General features: G+C 43.5%; 2 protein-coding genes across 2 annotated transcripts in view; one reads left to right on the top strand and one right to left on the bottom strand.

Moving 5' to 3' along the window:
* PLG (plasminogen) overlaps positions 1 to 1,068 on the top strand; it is a 180,287-nt gene extending 179,219 nt beyond the window's left edge. The window contains exon 19 of the mRNA XM_030198063.1: positions 596 to 1,068. Coding sequence (XP_030053923.1) covers positions 596 to 760 — 165 coding nt within the window. The 3' untranslated portion in view covers positions 761 to 1,068. The remainder of the gene's footprint in view (positions 1 to 595) is intronic.
* A 7,199-nt stretch (positions 1,069 to 8,267) lies between these two features.
* SLC22A3 (solute carrier family 22 member 3) overlaps positions 8,268 to 17,611 on the bottom strand; it is a 173,621-nt gene continuing 164,277 nt past the window's right edge. The window contains exons 10-11 of the mRNA XM_030198062.1: positions 12,410 to 12,509; positions 8,268 to 8,582 (exon numbers count right to left, since the gene is read on the bottom strand). Of these exons, the coding sequence (XP_030053922.1) occupies positions 8,528 to 8,582; positions 12,410 to 12,509 (155 nt within the window). The 3' untranslated portion in view covers positions 8,268 to 8,527. The remainder of the gene's footprint in view (positions 8,583 to 12,409; positions 12,510 to 17,611) is intronic.

The following is a 17,611-nucleotide window of genomic DNA, read 5'->3' as shown; positions in this document are numbered from 1 at the left end:
ACTGGGGCCCCGAAATGCTGAGCCTAACCTCCACCAAGCCGCAATGTGCACTATTCCCCAAATACCACCTCATGTTGCTTTCTTACCCTACCAGAAAGATGACTGCAGTACCAACAAAACTGTCCCTCAATGCAGCACAAGTAAGTTTTGGCGGAGGTAGGATGGGTTCAAGCCAGAAGTGGGTCGGTGCCTCAAAATTTGTGCTGCCTCATGCAAAAGTGTCTGAGCTGGCTTTCCCTCTTCCTTCATTCCTTCCTGCTTTCCTGCCCCTCTCTCTGTCTCTCCACTTGCCCTGCCCTACCTTCCTAGCTTCTTCCCCTTAACTCCTTAACCCCTTCTTGCCCCTAGTCCTTTCTCCTGTCCTTTGGTCTCTCCCCCTCCCACCCCACCTCGTTCCCTCCCATTTCCATTTTATCCTTTGGAGGCCTGCAGCCCATTTGTGGTCGACTCCCATTGTTGCCTTGTTCTTGTTATGTTGATTTTGTATATTTTATTATTGTTTTATAATTGCTGCTAAATGAAATGAATGAATATCGAATTAATTTGGTAGAATCTGGTATAAGACACACATACCTTTCTTTTCCTTTTCTCTCAGGGCGACAGTGGAGGACCTCTGGTTTGTTCTGATGGAAACCAATATATCTTGCAAGGAGTGACATCTTGGGGTCTTGGCTGTGCCCAGCCTATGAAGCCTGGTGTTTATGTTCGAGTCTCCAAGTTTATCTCTTGGCTAGAAGAGACAATAAAGGAAAATTCCTGAGGACTCATTCGCCTTTACAAATCAAAGTGCATACAATAATTATTCTGAAATTACCAGCAGCAGTTAGTAAAAAATCTATCATGTAGTCAGCTATTGTACTAAAGAAACAGCAACTCCCCACCCCCTCCTGGCCTGTTTATCTGAGTCTCTCACATACTCTAAAACATTCTATAATGAAAAAATAATTGTTTGATCATTGCCAATGTTAAGCAAGACAAAAGTACTTAAAGTAGACCCTGAAAGAGATTGCAAATGTGTGCAGTAAAATGCAATAAAGGAAAAGAAAGAAAGATGTTTTCCAGGAATGATTTATGCTTTGGCTGTCATTCTTCCTGTCACTGCATGCCTTTTTCCATTCAGTTAGTGCATCAGTTAGTCCACTGCAGTGCCCCCTAGGGTGCCCGGTTGGTGTCCTGGCATGTCAGGCGGACCAGTGCACTACGAATTTTGGCTCCTCCCATGACCAAATGACTTGGATTTGGTCGTTTTTGAGATGGGCGTCCTCGGTTTCCATTATCGCCGAAAATCGGGGATGAGCATCTCTAAGGTCGAGCTAAATGTTGAGATTTGGGCATCCATGACCGTATTATCGAAACGATAGGTTTCTTGAAAGATGAGTAGCTCTTATTGGGGTCCTGTTGTATAATGATGACTACCATATCACATAATTTGCATACTTTTATCTGTTGAATACATACTTCATATACATTGAGGGACATTTTTGAAAGGACATCCAAGTCAGAATAGTGACGTCCAACTCAGAATGTCCGAAACAGATGTCCATCTCACATGTATTATCAAATAGGAAATATATCAAGATTTCCTGTTCGAAAATATCTGAGCTGGACATCCATACGCTGGAAACGTCCAGCATGAACATCCATTTTACAAACTGGAATGTCCTTTGCAAAATTGGTACTTGGACATTTCAAGCACATGGACATCGGTTTTGGCCTTTTGAGACATCCATATGCTTCAAAAATAAGCGCCACTGTGGCTTTCATATCTAATTATAAAGAATTTGCCAAGGGTAAAGCCAGATGGACATTCTATCTGTCAGAAAAAAAGTAGGCATTTCAAAATCAGATGTGGTAATTTCCTAAAATATGTGACCGTCCCTTTATGATATATGCTTTAGAGTACCTCTTTTTTACGTAGACTTCTAGTAATGCTTGTGGACTTGAAGTAAGTAGATTCTTTGCAAGTTGTGATGTTGTTTATAAGTTCAACTAAAAAAATCATTCAAAGGTGAGGTGGTATATGAGATTTCAAGATCATATGGATAGCTTCTTTAGTTGTGATGAACTGCATACTCAGCATTTCTCTGAGCTATTTACCAGCATTTCACCAATGCATGCTAACACACAGATTAAAAGGGCACAGAGGCATCTAGTGGTAAAATCCTGATGTGTGTGTGCTACACGCTCAAAAAAAAAAATTTTTTTTTGGCCGAGGGGGTATGTCTGGAGGTGGAGCGTCAGTTAGCACATCCATACTGCTGTGCTCTAACTGATTAGTACGTGAGCCCTTACCGCCTGCAAAATAAGTGTCGGTAAGGGCCCACATGCTATTGGCCATGCGCTAGTGACTACATTAGCACATGGCCACTAATGCTGAAAAAAGAAAATTGGCCATTTTCCGACCAAGGCAAAAAGTGGCCTTAGCATGCAGTAAAGACCTGCTTAAAGGTGCGGTAAGGCTACATTTTGCTGCACCTTTGTAAAAGGGTCCCTAAATTTTACAAATGGAATCACTCCAGAGTATTGTTCCAGTAACTAGAGGTGAGATTTAACAGATAATCATGATTAGAATGTTCTCTCTCATTCTTGTAAGATTATGACTAGTTCATCATGGACTGCATTTACTGAACTGTGCTACCACATCAACAAACTTTGGAGCTCTTTTAACTAAAACGCACTAGAATCTAGGCTTAGTGCATGGTAATGCAGTATTTCAAAGCTCAGATGTAATGCAGCACTTTGGGGGGTGGCGGTTAATTGCAGTTCATGGGCTAAAGTCAGCGCATAGTACATGCACAGAGTTAATGCAGGAAACGTGCCACCTCCAATTTAGCTAAGTGCTCCTGGGTTGACTTTTCGTTAGCCAGTTGATGCATTGCTAACTGGTTAACATATACATGCCCACTCTCCACCTATGACACACCCCCTCTCAAAAAAGTGTTTTAAAAAATCAGTAATGCGCAGGTTAGCGCATGAAAATAGACAAAATCCTGCAAAGCTTTGTAACATATTTGTGCAGTACATATAAGAACATAAGTATTGCCATACTGGGACAAACCGATGGTCCATCAAGCCCAGCATCCTGTTTCCAACAGTGGCCAATCCAGGTCACAAGTACCTGGCAAGATCCCAAAAAACTACAATACATTTTATACTGCTTATCCTAGAAATAATCTAATCGATACAAAAAAGTAGAGTGTTATGGGAGAATTACTGGGGTGGAGTTTTCAGACATAGTCTCATATTTAGTCGCAGCTGATCTTGAATTAATTTGCTGCTAACGTTCTAATCATAGACTCATGCCCTCCCTCCTAGCTTTTCACTCCGCTAACAGCACTACTGGTTTTTTACTTTTTTTGTTTGTTTTCTTATTTATATATTTTTATATCATTTCCACATGCTGTTAAGCCATTGTGTTATTTTAGCAAACTTCAAGCTTATAACTTATCTGCATGCCGTAGACAAGCACACCCCAACAGGAGCCTGTTTCGCCCTCCTGGCTTTCTCAAGGGGAACTTAACGTGCAGTCTCGGCTGTCAGATGTTTGTTTGCCAACCACCTAGAAATAAGCAGTGGTTCAGCAGGATATCTCTGACCTGATGCCCCAGCCTTTCCCGATGTTGCCCCTGATGAGCGGATCCAGGCCATGCTCGAAGAGCACTTGGCAGGGCTTTTACAGCAGAGTGCATTGGCATCAGGGGTGCTTGTAACAGCCATGTCTCTTCCATCTGCCTCACAGGACCCACAGCCTGTGGTGAGATTACCGATGCTGGTGCTGCATTCAATACTGCCTTCCACAGGCACCAGTCTGGGTACCCCCTCGACGTAGATGGAGGAAGCTACGTTGAGGGAGTACCCGTATGGGTGCCTGTGGATGGCAGTATCGAATGCGGCACCAGCATCGGTAATCTCACCACAGGCTGTGGGTCCTGTGAGGCAGATGGAAGGCTGTTGCAAGCACCCCTGATGCCAATGCACTTTGCTGTAAAAGCCCTGCCAAGTGCTCTTGGAGCATGGCCTGGATCCGCTCATCAGGGGCCACATCGGGAAAGGCTGGGGCATCAGGTCAGAGCTATCTTGCTGAACCACCGGTGTTGACTTGGGGGCCTGGTCCCAGCTACATGAGACTTCTGTGCTGTCACCTCTTCAATGGAGGAGCAGTGCTTCTCCTGGTGCCAATGCTTCAGGTACCGAATCTCTCTGTGCCCTGGTGCTCCTGGCACCAAGTGTTGATGGGGATTGATGCTTGTGCTTCTTGGCCTTTTTCTGATGCCGAACATCGACACTCCTCGGTGCCGAAGAGGACTACATTGAATCATCCCATCTTCTCAGTGTCGGGTCCTATGCTGATCAGTCCCGGGCGCCCTGAAAATTTGAGTCAGGTGGAGACATGCTCGATGCATGTCCACTCCCAGGATCAAACATAGATCTCATTGCCGACATTGATAATTCGGACCTGGCTCCAAAAATTTTCTCTTTTTGAGCCTCTCTGGATGCAAACAAAGAATACAGCCAGTAGAGTTATGGTCTGGTCCCAAACAACAGTAATGGGTATCAGCCCAGAAATGGTCCTATTACACCTATCTCAGCGCTTAAAGCCACTGGGGAACCTTCAATGACATAGAAGGAAAAACAGTCATGGTTAAATCAAACCTAATCTAATCTATCTATCAAACATATAAATGAGACGTGACCGACTCACCTGCAAATGCGCAGTAGAGTCCGAACGTTGAAAGAGCAACAGTCTAGAGGCGGGGCAACTCAATCCAGAACACCCATCGAGTTCTACTCCCCATCCCTCTGAAGTTTACACATCGTTACGTCATCCAGAGGCGGGGTGACTCCGCCCCAACCGCCTGTCGAGTTCAACTCCCCCTCCCTCAGAATTGTAATGTCATCAAAATTACATCGTTGGGGTTATGGCAGCAGGCGGCGGCAGTGAAAAGTGTGCGAGCTGCTCGGCGTTTCAGGAGCCTTCCCTTCCTTCTCTCAGCTGTGGTCCCGCCCTCCCGGAAACAGGAAATGAGAGCGGGACCAGAGCAGAGAGAGAGAAAGGAAGGCTCCTGAAGCGCACAGCTCGCATGCGTTTCACTGCTGCTGCCTGGTGCTGTAACCTGATGAGGTAAGATGACGTTTACAATATGGAGGGAAGGGGACTGGAGCTCGGAGGGATGGGGACCTCGGAAGGAGGGGGGAGGGAGGGGGGCCTTGGACCTGGGAGAGAGGGATGGAGCTGCGAGAGAGGGGGGAGGAAGGGGGCCTTGGAGCTGGGAGGCGGGGGGGGGGGGGAGGGAGGGGGGCCATGGAGCTGGGAGAGAGGGTGAGGGGGGCCTTAGAGCTGGGAGGGGGGGGAGGGAGGCCTCGGAGGGAGGGGTGGCCGGCCCTGGAGCTCAGAAGGAGCTCAGTGGGTGGAGCTAGGGTGGGGCGGGGCTAAGATGGGGCCCCATCAAATTGGTCTGCACTAATACGTGCCCATTTTACGGGCTTAACGGCTAGTATTTTATATACCACTCTATCCCAGCAAGAGGTTCTAGGCAGTTTATATAAAAGAAGCTCAATCAAAACGCGAAATTACATAATTAATAATATAAACTAACAAATTAACCATCAGATTTATCAAACCTCTTATGGAAGTGCATATAGTTTTGATCTACTCGAAGTACGCTTGGTAATTTATTCCAAATAACAACTGCTTAAACCGAATATTTTTAAATATAGGACATTTCAATTGCAAACTATTATGGACTCATAATAACTGTCATATAAAAGCAGGGAGAAAAAAAAGAATTAATAATATGAATCTATGGTGATATAAAAAAGGGGCAGATCACCAAAAAATAGAAGGGTTAGTACCCGACCAAGGCTCAGGCCTAAAAGGGCTTTGTGAGCCCGAGAAAAATAAAGGAAACTTTAAGAGGGGAAAATAAGCTAAAAAAATATAAGGGAAGGAGTTGAAAAAAGTCCTGAATAGGGAAAAAGGCAACTCAAGCCAGAAAAAACCTGTAAGAGAAGGCTCAACAATCACTTTGAAAATAAACAAATGTGAAGACATTTCCTTTCCTCACCGCAGATGAGAAGAGACTGATGGGGAAGGCACACATGCATGCGTGGTGGGAGTGCTGCCACGAGCTCTTAAAGCTGTACTACGCTAGGCAGCATTCTGCACCGGGTGCCAGTAATGATGTCACCCCCACATGTGAGAATCAACTGGCCTGCTTGTCCTCGGAGAATGGGCAGATACTTTCTCTATCCCTAGTGCACTCACAATCTAAGGTGTTTTTTGTACCTGGGGCAATAGAGGGTTAAGGGGTCCTTTTACTAAAGTGTGCTGAAAAATGGCTTGTGGTAGTGTAGGTCCGGGTTTTGGGTGTGCGATAATCCATTTTTCAGCGTGCCTGTAAAAAAGTTCTTTTTAAAATTTTTGCCGAAAATGGACATGCGGCAAAATCAAAATTGCCGAGCGTCCATTTTGGGTCTGAGACCTTACCGCCAGCCATTGACCTAGCGGTAAAGTCTCATGCAGTAACCGGGTGGTAATGACCTACTCACGTCAAATGCCACTTGGCATGCATAGCTGACGTGTGCCAGAAAATAAAAAATTTGTGTGTGGGGGGGGGGGGGGGGGGGGGGGGAATGCGCGCCAAAAATGAAATTACCACAAGGGCCAAGCAGTAGCCATTGTGGTAACTCCATTTTGGTGCACGTTGGGTGCGCATAGATGCTTACGCGGCTTAGTAAAAGGGCCCCTAAGTGACTTGACTATGGTCACAAGGAGCTGCAGTGGGAATTGAACCCAGTTCCCCAGGATCTCAGTTCACTGCACTAACCATTAGGCTACTCCTTCATGATTTTGTATTTTTATAATATTGAAACACTAGTTGTGAATTGGTACACATACAATCCCATTTTAGAAAGGATGTAGAAAGCAGAATTGAAACATCCAGTACAGAACGCTTCAAGTTTCATGCAAGATAAATGTTTAAGTGCCGGTTTATGCATGTGTCAACTGCGAATAGGGCTTGTAAAATGACGGCCATAATTTGTTTGAAAAAAAAAAAAGAGAGATTTTGTGAACACCAAAAAAAGTTCTCTTGCTTTTATGGACTGATATTCAAACACTGAGGGCCCTGTTTAGAGGCGAGTTAACATTTTTAGCATGCGCTAATGTTTAGTGCGTGCTAACCGTGAAGATGTCCATAATATTCCTATGGGTGTCTACACAGTTAACGCGTGCTAATTTTTAGCACATGCTAAAAACGCTAGTCACCTTAGTAAACAGGGCCCTGAAACTACAGACAACTATTGCTTTTCAAAAAAATTGCTTCAAATGTGATGGTCCATTACAATATAAAATTGGTATAATTTTGGAAATCTTGAAGTCAGGGGTCCTCAACCCAGTCCTCGGGACACACCCAGCCAGTCAGTTTTTCAGTATCGCGAAGAGGAAAATGCATGAGATAGAGATAGATTTGCATACCATGGAGGCAGTGCATGCAAATTTATCTCATTCATATGTGTTGTGGATATCGTGAAGTCCAGACTGGCTTGGTATGTCCTGAGGACTGGGCTGAGAACCCCTGCTTTAAGGTGATAGGTTTTGAGGTATTACTGTTGGTGCTGTTTTATTAAATAGGCTCCTACAATGATTTCCAGTCACACACAAGTTCTCTCAAACAAATTGATACCTGCTGTCAAGAAAGCTATAAACGTGTGCATGAATTCTGTCCATGTACAGGTGTAATTTATAAAATAAGTGGGTATGGCACAACTCTATTCTTGTTATGCTCAAAATATGCCCGCAGGAAAGCCTATACTTAGATAACGTAAAAGTAGGTGCAATCATTCGGTGTGCCTATGTTTTAAGTTTGTTTGTCCCTTTTATAAGAGCCATTTTTTGTATGTAAAACTTGTTTTGCACATGAAAAAAGTTTTATAAAACTACTCCCTATAATTACTGAAGATGTCATATACCTTCGGTCTTCCAGTCCTCTAGGGGTGCCAAGGGGTCAGGTTTTCAGGATACCCCTAATAAACATTCGTGAAGAAGACCTGCATTCCTTCTATCTCTACTCTCTGCAAAGCACTCTCATGAATATTCATGACCTATTCGTGGGCCTAAAGGACTGGGAGTGAAAGCCAAGGTCATATACAATGATCCTGAAGGTGAGAAATATCCCTTCTTCTGAAGGTTTGCAAACGTTATTAGGTGTGTACCAGACTGAAATTGTCATACATTCCCTTAATATAGTAGAGAGGAAAATAACACATTCATTAAAAACATAGATTTATTCCTTCATTATACAAAACAAATGCATAAAGTATGTCCAACCTTTGGCTAGTTTATAAAATATTATTTGAGCAGTTTATAGGATGGCAACAAGGCTATGAAACCTGTTGTGCAACAGTCTTTGTAACAGGTTTGAAAGGGGACGAGGAAGATGGCAGAGAGCGAGCTCTCAGTCCAAAAGCATGTTCATCCTTCACATGAATGGCTTCCTTGTCCTCATCATCTATCCTCTTGAAATGATCAAATGCATGGGGAAGTGTTTAGCTTCTTCTGTTTCTTAACACTTTTTTGAGATCTGCGTAAAAGAAAGAAAGAAAGGAAACCTGGGTGAGAAAACCAGAAACCTTTACTACAAGGAAAGTGAAATCTCCATGCGGAATTAAGGTGTGGAGGTTATTCTATAACTGGATGCCAACGTTTCAGCACAACTTGTGCACATGACTGTACGCTGACACACGTAAGTGGCAGCAAAACAGTTAAGCTCTTTTCTGTAAACGTGTGCATACGTGGTATAGGACTAGATTCGGTAAATGGCGCCCAAATTTGGGTACCAAAAAAAGTGCGCACTGAGCGCTAGTCTATAAACATTTGGGGCCCTTTACTAAAGGGTTAATGTGCAGCAACAGGCTTGCCGAACGCCAATCTGGAACTACTGCAGGAGCCTGGCGGTAGTTCCCACCCATAGCACGTGCCATTTCTAGTTTTGTAGTGTCAATGAGCATCGGGTTAGCGCGGGAGCCCTTATCGCCACCTCAATGGGTGGTGGTAAGTACTCACACCCAAATGGCCACACGGCAAGTAGTTCACTTACCGCACGACCATTTCTTTTCCCAAACAAAAGAGAGCCTTTTACCCACTCTGGTAAAAGGGGGCCTATATGCGCTGATGCTAACACAGGCCCCCTTTTACCGCAGCTTAGTCAAAGGACTCCATATAGAACAGCGCTAGCCCTGTGACCTGCATCCAACTTTGGGCGTGAGGTTTACGCCAACTGAAACCTGTTGTGAATCCTTGCACATAAATTAGATGTATATCCCCCCTGAATTCTATAACACTGAATGCATCTTTAGTGAACGCCCTTGACCCACCCATGCCCCTATCATGGCCGTGCCCCCTTTACAGCTGATTGCTAAAAGATTTGTGAGCGCATCTTTATAAAATAGTGCTTAGCAAGATGCATGCGCAATTCTAAATGGTTGCCAATTAGCACCAATAACTGATTGTTAGTACCAGTGCTTTTTTTGTGCCGGTACGGCATACCGGCACCTTTTTTTGAGGTCCGGCTCACCTGCCTGCTCCCTTCCATTTGTGCACCCATGCTCCACCCTCCACCCGCTCGCTCCCTCCCTCCCTTCCTTCCGTTCATGCACCTGTGCTCCCACTGCCCTCCCTCAGCTCCCCCTGCCCTCCTTCAGCTCCCCGACTTTCCTTGAAATCTTTAATTTACCAGAAGTCGAGGCGAACCGGCAGTAAAAACAGCTGGCAGGCAGGCAGGCAGGCTTGCCTCCTCGTTGCTTCCCTTCCCTCTCAGCGCGTCCCACCCTCCTCTGATGCAATTTCCTTTCCGTAAGGGCGGGACGCGCTGAGAGGGAAGGGACGTGACAAGGAGGCAAGCCTGCCTGCCTGCTGTTTTTCCTGCTGGTTCATCGTGACTTTGGGTAAATTAAAGATTTCAAGGAAAGTCGGGGAGCTGAGGGAGGGCGGGGGTGGGGGGACTGGGGCTTGAACGAATCACTGGACATGGAGGGAATGTAGGGCAGGGGAGAGAGGAGAATTGCTGGACATGGATAGGAGGGGAGGGCAGAGGAGAGAGGAGACATGATGGACATGGATGGGAGGGGAGGGCAAGGAAGAGAGAATTGCTGGACATGGAGGGGAGGGGAGGGCAGGGGAGAGAGGAGAATCGCTGGACATAGATGAGAGGGGAGGTCAGGGGAGAGAGATTCGCTGGACATGGTTTAGAGTGGCGGGCAGGAGACAGAGGAGAAATGCTGGACATGGAGGGGAGGGGAGGGAAGAGAGAATTGATGGACATGGAGGGGAGGGCAGAGGAGAAGAGAATTGCTGGACGGATGGCAGGGGAGGACAGGTGGCAGAGGAGAATCACTGGACATGGATGAGAGGGGAGGGCAGGGGAGAGAGGAGACATGCTGGACATGGATGGGAGAAGAGGGCAGGGAAGAGAGAATTGCTGGACATGGATGGGAGGGCAGGGGAGAGGAGAACCGCTGGACATGGATGGCAGGGAAGGACAGGGAGCAGAGGAGAATCGCTGCACATGGATGAGAGGGGAGGGCAGGGGAGAGAGGAGACATACTGAACATGGATAGGAGGGGAGATCAGTGAAGAGAGATTCGCTGGACATGGATGGAAGGGGAGGGCAGGGGAGAGTGGAGAATCGCTGGACATGGATGAGAGGGGAGGGAAGGGGAGAGAGGAGAATCGCTGGACATGGATGGCAGGGGAAGACAGGATAGAGGAGAATCGCTGGACATGGGAGAGGTTTGGGCAGGGGACAGAGGAGACATGCTGGACATGGATGGAGAGGAGGGCAGGAGATAGAGGAGAATTGCTGGACATGGATGGAAGGGAGGAGAGAAAAAAGATGAAGATGCACATGAATGGAGATGAGAGAAAGGGAAGAGAGGAGAAAAACTGCACATGGATGGAGAAAATAGGCAAAAGCTGGATCCACGTTATACCTCCTACAGTGAATTCCACAGAGGAGGACCCAGCTTTTACTTATGGATGTAGGGCAAGAAATGAAGAAGAAAGGACGAAAGTAAAGAAATATATGGCAAGGAAGCCCTGGAAACGGACTTAAGAGTACAGATAGAGAGCAGCAGAATCAGAGACTGGGACCAATATGGATAGAAAAACAAAGTCACCAGACAACAAAGGTAGGAAAAATAATTTTATTTTCATTTTAGCGTCTGGAATATGTCCAATTTGAGAATTTACATCTGCTGTCTTATTTTGCACTGGGTATACTGGAGCTATAACAACTTACAGAAATTATTTATAATGAAAAACACGTTATTTTTTCTCCAATACTAGTATAATATTTTCAATGATGTCTGTTTATATGTGCCATGGCTGGTATAAGAGGTGTGGCTAATATGGGTGTGGCTATAATAGGGGTGGAGTCATATGTGGTGACCCCGCCCATAATGAGTACCAGAACCTTTTTTTCTACAAAAAAAGCACTGGTTAGTACCCACTTATTGGTGCTAATTGGCTCTTTAATCAAATTGCATGTGCAAATTGGGAACATGCCAAAATTTGCACGCACAATTTTGAGTGCCATATATAGAATCCGGGGGATAGTGCATAAATGCAAAGGGGGAGCTCATGAGTGGAGTATGGAAGGGGCATGGACAGTGCTGCCATTTACATGGGTCACTCACTGTTGCCACATTTAGGCCCCCACAATTACACTAGGTGTGGACATCTAGATTTTTCGCACTCCAATAACAGATTATGCTTGTAATCAATAACTGGGTCTGGATACCCAGTTACTAATATAGAATAGGCTCTCACCATGCGATATTGGGGCACCACAAAGAATTACCTTCGCATTATAGAATTACCTTCACAATGCACACACACACACACACACACAAATTTACACTTTCTTTGGAGCAGGTGTGAATTTGTGTCAGCATTTCTGGGCTATCGGGCTGGTTCTGGGAGCCTATATTATAAAGTCATATAAGTACCTATGTTGTCTTTATTATTAAATATTTTTTATTAAATAAATTTGCAAAAAAATGTCAAACACTGAACAGCACAACTTTCGATTTTCTGTTAACAACCAAAAGAGTTTCCCCAACTCACATAGGGGCCTGGTTAAACAACAAATTTCCCGGATATATCCGAATTTCCTGGATTTTACGAACAACCTTAAAAAAGGAGTCCTTTTTCTCTGCCTGCCACTGCTGGTGTATGTGGGGAGTTCCTAGAACTGACATGCCTGTGTTTTCTCAGCGGGTCCCACCCCTACAAGTCATAATGGGTGTGACCCGGTAGAGAAGGGCTGAATCTTGGTGAATTAAGGCCAAATTGAAAACGGATACAATTTGTTAACCACAAAAATATTCGACAGTAGCATCAGCACCCTACCTTGAAAGATTTTCAACATCTTCAATTGTTTCTGGCAGTGGAATTCCCATGGTCTCTGGCAAAAGCAGTACCAGGCCGCCACAAATCATGGCAAGTATACCTAGGACAAGTCAGAGGGAATCAAGTTAAAAAGGAGTGCATGAGTTTTCTCATGCTCCAATACATGTCCAGAGGATGTTTTAGTGAATAATAATAAGACCAGAGGCTCATCTCATAAAGTGTTTGTTTCTGCATAAGCTTTGGGGTCGAAATTCAGCTGGTGACAGTCAGCATAGTTTTGGTCACCGTCACTGTTATCCCTAGATATTCAATGCTGGGCTATGTCTGAACACTGGCATTGAATATCTGGTTATATATAGCTAGATACCACTTATCCATTTAAGTTTATGTGGTCCTATTTATCCAGTTAACTTATGCGGTTAAGCACTGAATATAAGTGCCGACTCTACTCCTGAACCACCCACAAAATAGTCGGCTTCAGCTTAGTCACTAACTGCCAGATTCTATATATCGCGCCTAGGGTTCCGCACTGGAATCTAAGCATATTCCATAACAAAGTGTGTAACTTAATTGGCTTAACAAGCCAATCGGTGTTTTTTTAAGCACTTAGGGGGTCTTTTACTAAGATACGCTAGCGTTGTTAGCACGCGCTGATAGGAATATCTGGGCATCTCTAGCATTTAGCTCATCCTAATTAGTGTGTGCTAAAAACGTTAGTGTGCCCTAGCCCCTTAGCAAGCAATAATGAGCACTAATTAGCAATACGAATTTATGTGCATAACGCGCTAATTTGCATATTTTCAAAGCACTTAGCCTTCCAAAGTTCCATAGAAATCTATGAAACTTTGGAAGGCTAAGTGCTTTGAAAATATGCCTCCATGTGTATTCTGTAATGAACTGCACTTAAATTCCAAAGAGCGCAGTTCAAAAGGGGCATGGCTATGGGTGGGTAAATGAGCATTTCGTGGGTGTTCCCAAATATATGCATGTTATATAATACGGCCCAGTCTGCGTAAATCTACACGCAGGGATTTACTTCACGTTTTCTTTGTTGTAAATGGAGGCATGTAGTTTCAGGTGCTGAGATCAACTGAGCGTATACTCTGTACCGTGCCTAAATCTTATAGAATAAGTCTAGGCTGAAATGTTTTCCATGTGGATTTTCTAAGCACCATATATAGAATCTGGCCCTAACTGGCTATATTCCGTAGCACTATCCAGGTATGTGCTGCCGAATATGTCTGGTTAACCCAGGACAAGTGATTTAAATGTCCAGGAGTCTCTCCTAGCTCTTTAAACCACTTTGAATATCGTCCCCAATGTGGGTTTCAGGTGCTATATTTAGAAAAGCAGAGTGTGAAGATTTTCTGAGCAAAACTTTGCAAAACAAAGATGCTGTTTAAAAATACCATCCTGGAAGCCCAGGCTAAATATATTCCGTGTATTAAAAAAGGAGGAAAGAAGACCAAACGACAGCCAGCATGGTTAAAAAGTGAGGTGAAGGAAGTTATTAGAATTAAAAGAAAGTCCTTCAGAAAATGGAAGAAGGATCCGACTGGAAACAGCATAAGGAATGTCAAGTCAAATGCAAAGCGCCGATAAGGAAGGCAGAGGGACTTTGAAAAAAAGATTGCGTTGGAGGCAAAGACATATATTAAAAAATTTTTTTAGGTACATTAAAAGCAAGAAGCCGGCAAAAGAATCAGTTGGACCGCTAAATGACCGAGGGGTAAATGGGGTGTTCAGGGATAAGGTATCTTTCAAAGATATCACCAAAACAGGGAAGATAGGGTATCCTGATAGTGAGGTTGCAAAAGAGACAGTAGTAGATCATGTGTCCTTAAATAAAAATAAAAATCAGACAAAAGATTGCAAATTAATTCTGTCAAGTACTAAGCATAATGTAAATAGGAACAACAAACATAGTTTGTAATGTCTACATGTGAATGACAGGAGCCTAAGAAATAATATGGGAGAGTTAGAATAAATTGTTCTAAATGAAGAATTAGATATAATAGGCATCTCTGAGACCCAGTGGAAGGAGGATAACCAGTGAGACACTGTCATACCGGTGTACAAATTATATTGTAGTGATAGGGTGGATCGAATTAGTGGAGGGGTAGCATTGTATATTAAGGAGAGCCTTGGATCAAATAGATAGAAAATTCTGCAGGAAACAAACCATATCTTGGAATCACTATGGATTGAAATTCCATGTGAAGGGAAATCTTGCCTCGCCAATCTACTACATTTCTTTGAAGGGGTGAACAAACATCGATAAAGGTGATCCAGTCGATATTGTGTATCTGGATTTTCAAACGGCGTTTGACAAAGTACCTCATGAAAGACTCCAGAGGAAATTGGAGAGTCATGGGATAGGAAGTAGTGTCCTATTGTGGATTAAAAACTGGTTAAAAGATAGAAAACAGAGAGTTGGGTTAAATGGTCAGTATTCTCAATGGAGAAGGGTAGATAGTGGGGTTCCCCAGGGGTCTGTGCTGGGACCGCTGCTTTTTAACATATTTATAAATTATCTAGAGATGGGAGTAACTAGTAAGGTAATTAAATTTGCTGATGACACTATTAGGCATATTTTCAAAGCACTAAGTGCTTTGAAAATGAGCACCAAAGTTATTCAAAGTTGTTAAATCGTAAGAGGATTGTGAACAATTACAAGAGGACCTTACGAGACTGGGCATCTAAATACAGATGACGTTTAATGTGAGCAATTGCAAAGTGGTGCATGTGGGAAGGAGGAACCCGAATTATAGGTACGTAATGCAAAGTTCCGTATTAGGAGTCACCGACCAGGAAAGGGATCTAGGTGTCATCATTGATGATACATTGAAACCCTCTGCTCAGTGTGTGGTGGAGGCTAAGAAAGCAAATAGAATGTTAGGGACTATTAGGAATGGAAAACAAAAATGAGGACATTATAATGCCTTTTGTATCACTCCATGGTGCGACCACACCTCAAATGTGTGCAATTCTTGTCACCACATCTCAGATATAGTGGAATTAGAAATGGTACAGAGAAGGGGGACGAAAATGATAAAGGGGATGGGACGACTTCCCTATGAGGAAAGAGTAAAGCAGCTATGGCTCTTCAGCTTGGAGTAAAGACAGCTCAGGGGAGATATGATAGAGGTCTATAAAATGAGTCGAGTGGTAGACGTGAATCGCTTGTTTACTCTTTCCAAAAATATTAGGACTAGGGGCAACGCAATGAAGTTAGAAAGTAGTTAATTTAAAATGAATCATAGAAAATATTTCTTCACTCAATGTGTAATTAAACTCTGGAATTCATTGCCAGAGAATGTAGTAAAAGCAGTTAGCTTAGTGGGGTTTAAAAAAGGTTTGGATGGCTTCCTAAAGGAAAAGTCCATAGACCATTATTAAAATGGCCTTGGGAAAAATTCACTCCTTATTTCTAGAATAAGCAGCATAAAATGTATTATACTGTTTTGGGATCTTGCCGAGTACTTGTGACCTGGATTGGCCACTGTTGGAAATAGGATGCTGGGATTGATGGACCTTCGTTCTGTCCCAGTATGGCAATACTTATGTACTTATGAATTCAGCCCTAAAAGCTAAAAAGCCCATTTTATACCTTTCGGCTTCTTAGCATTTAGTGCGTAATAAGCTTTAGTGAAATTGGCCCCTAAGTTTTTTTGCACACAAATGTATTAAGGAACTTAAAAGTTATACTTATAAATTTAGGTCTGCCATATATTTGACTAGATTTATGATCCTAATTTATAAGCTTAATGCTAAAACTCAGTAGTACACTCCTGTTTCTTCTACCCTAGATCTGCTCATGTTGCCACCTACATTTTATGCTCTTTAATTTAGGGGGTAAGAAGGGAAATGAACAGTTACTGGTAAAGACTTGTGGCTTAATACCCCAAGGCATACTGGGGTAAAGCCTGGCCCTGGCCTGTGCCCAGCTCAGCACAGACAATTTATGTTTTGTAGGCCCTGGATTGAGTGCCCGACCCCAGAGGTAGCCAGTACCCAAGCGACCAGGGTTACAAACAAAACCCCCATGCACACTTATGATCAGCTTCTGAGGTGGTGGAGGCAAAAACAGGACTTAACACATCAACAGCTATGAGTTCATTTGTGATGGGCAGGGGTGGTTCTTAGATTGCAACTCCAGCAGTAGGAAAGTGAGGCCAGTGCTGGACAGTCTTCTATGGTCTGTCCTGTATTTGGCAAGACAGATCAGGATGGGCTATAGTGGGCTTTGACCAACGGCAACTCCAGTAGTTGAGAAGTAGGGATAGAGCCAAGCAGTCTTTTCAGTCTGAGCCCCAGTGTGTTTTTTCCAGCAAAAAAGGTGCTGGTGCTCAAATGTCAGGCCTCCCTTCAGGGGTGGGGTGATCACTGAGGGACCCACTCCACAATAGTCAGGCCCCCTGCAACTAGTCACAGAATCTATGACAAGGCAGAATTGCAAAAATGTGTTTCTGTCTGTTGTCTTTTCATAAACCCTTGTGTGAAACTGTTGATCGATCAGTGAAACTTCAACATCAAGATAATGGATAATTGTAAAAGAATGTTCTTCAGTGAACTGGATGTTGGTGTTTATAGGTATTAAGTCACTTGATAAAATGTTGTAATTCAACGATTGTTCCCTTCCACAACATAAATGTCATCTATGAACCTCCACCATTGGTGTATTAAATCTTTAAATGGTGATTTTTCTAATCATTCTCTTTCAAAGAAAGTCATATAAAGAAACACATTTATGCATAACTCAAGTTGCCATCCAACTCATTTGAAGAACAGCTTACCATTATCTCAAATGTTGAGAATTTGAATAATATGTTCAGATGACAAGATGTATAAAAAACAAGCTAAAAATGTAATAGACAAATTGAAGGACAGAGGGTATTCAGGTAAGGTACTTAGTAGAGCATATAAAAGAGCCAAACATAACAACAGGGATCTTACTTTGTCTGGCCCAAGTCCAAAATTTAAGGATGAAGGCACTTGTACAATGGTAATGAAATATATGGAAAACAGCCCTAAGATTGCTAAGATGGTGAGAAACTGTTGGGAGATTATACAATCAATCCCCATTTTTAAAGACCTAAATTTACACATTGCTTTTGCAATAGGGAATAACTTAAAAGAAAAGTTAAGGCCTACAGATTTATGTACAAAGCCAAGAGGCAACGAACACCAAATTATTGGCCA

Source organism: Microcaecilia unicolor, chromosome 3 (genome assembly GCF_901765095.1).
Source record: "Microcaecilia unicolor chromosome 3, aMicUni1.1, whole genome shotgun sequence".
Classification (NCBI taxonomy): Eukaryota; Metazoa; Chordata; class Amphibia; order Gymnophiona; family Siphonopidae; genus Microcaecilia; species Microcaecilia unicolor.
The sequence above is the reverse complement of the archived record's forward strand: the minus strand, read 5'-3'. Positions and strand labels throughout refer to the sequence as shown.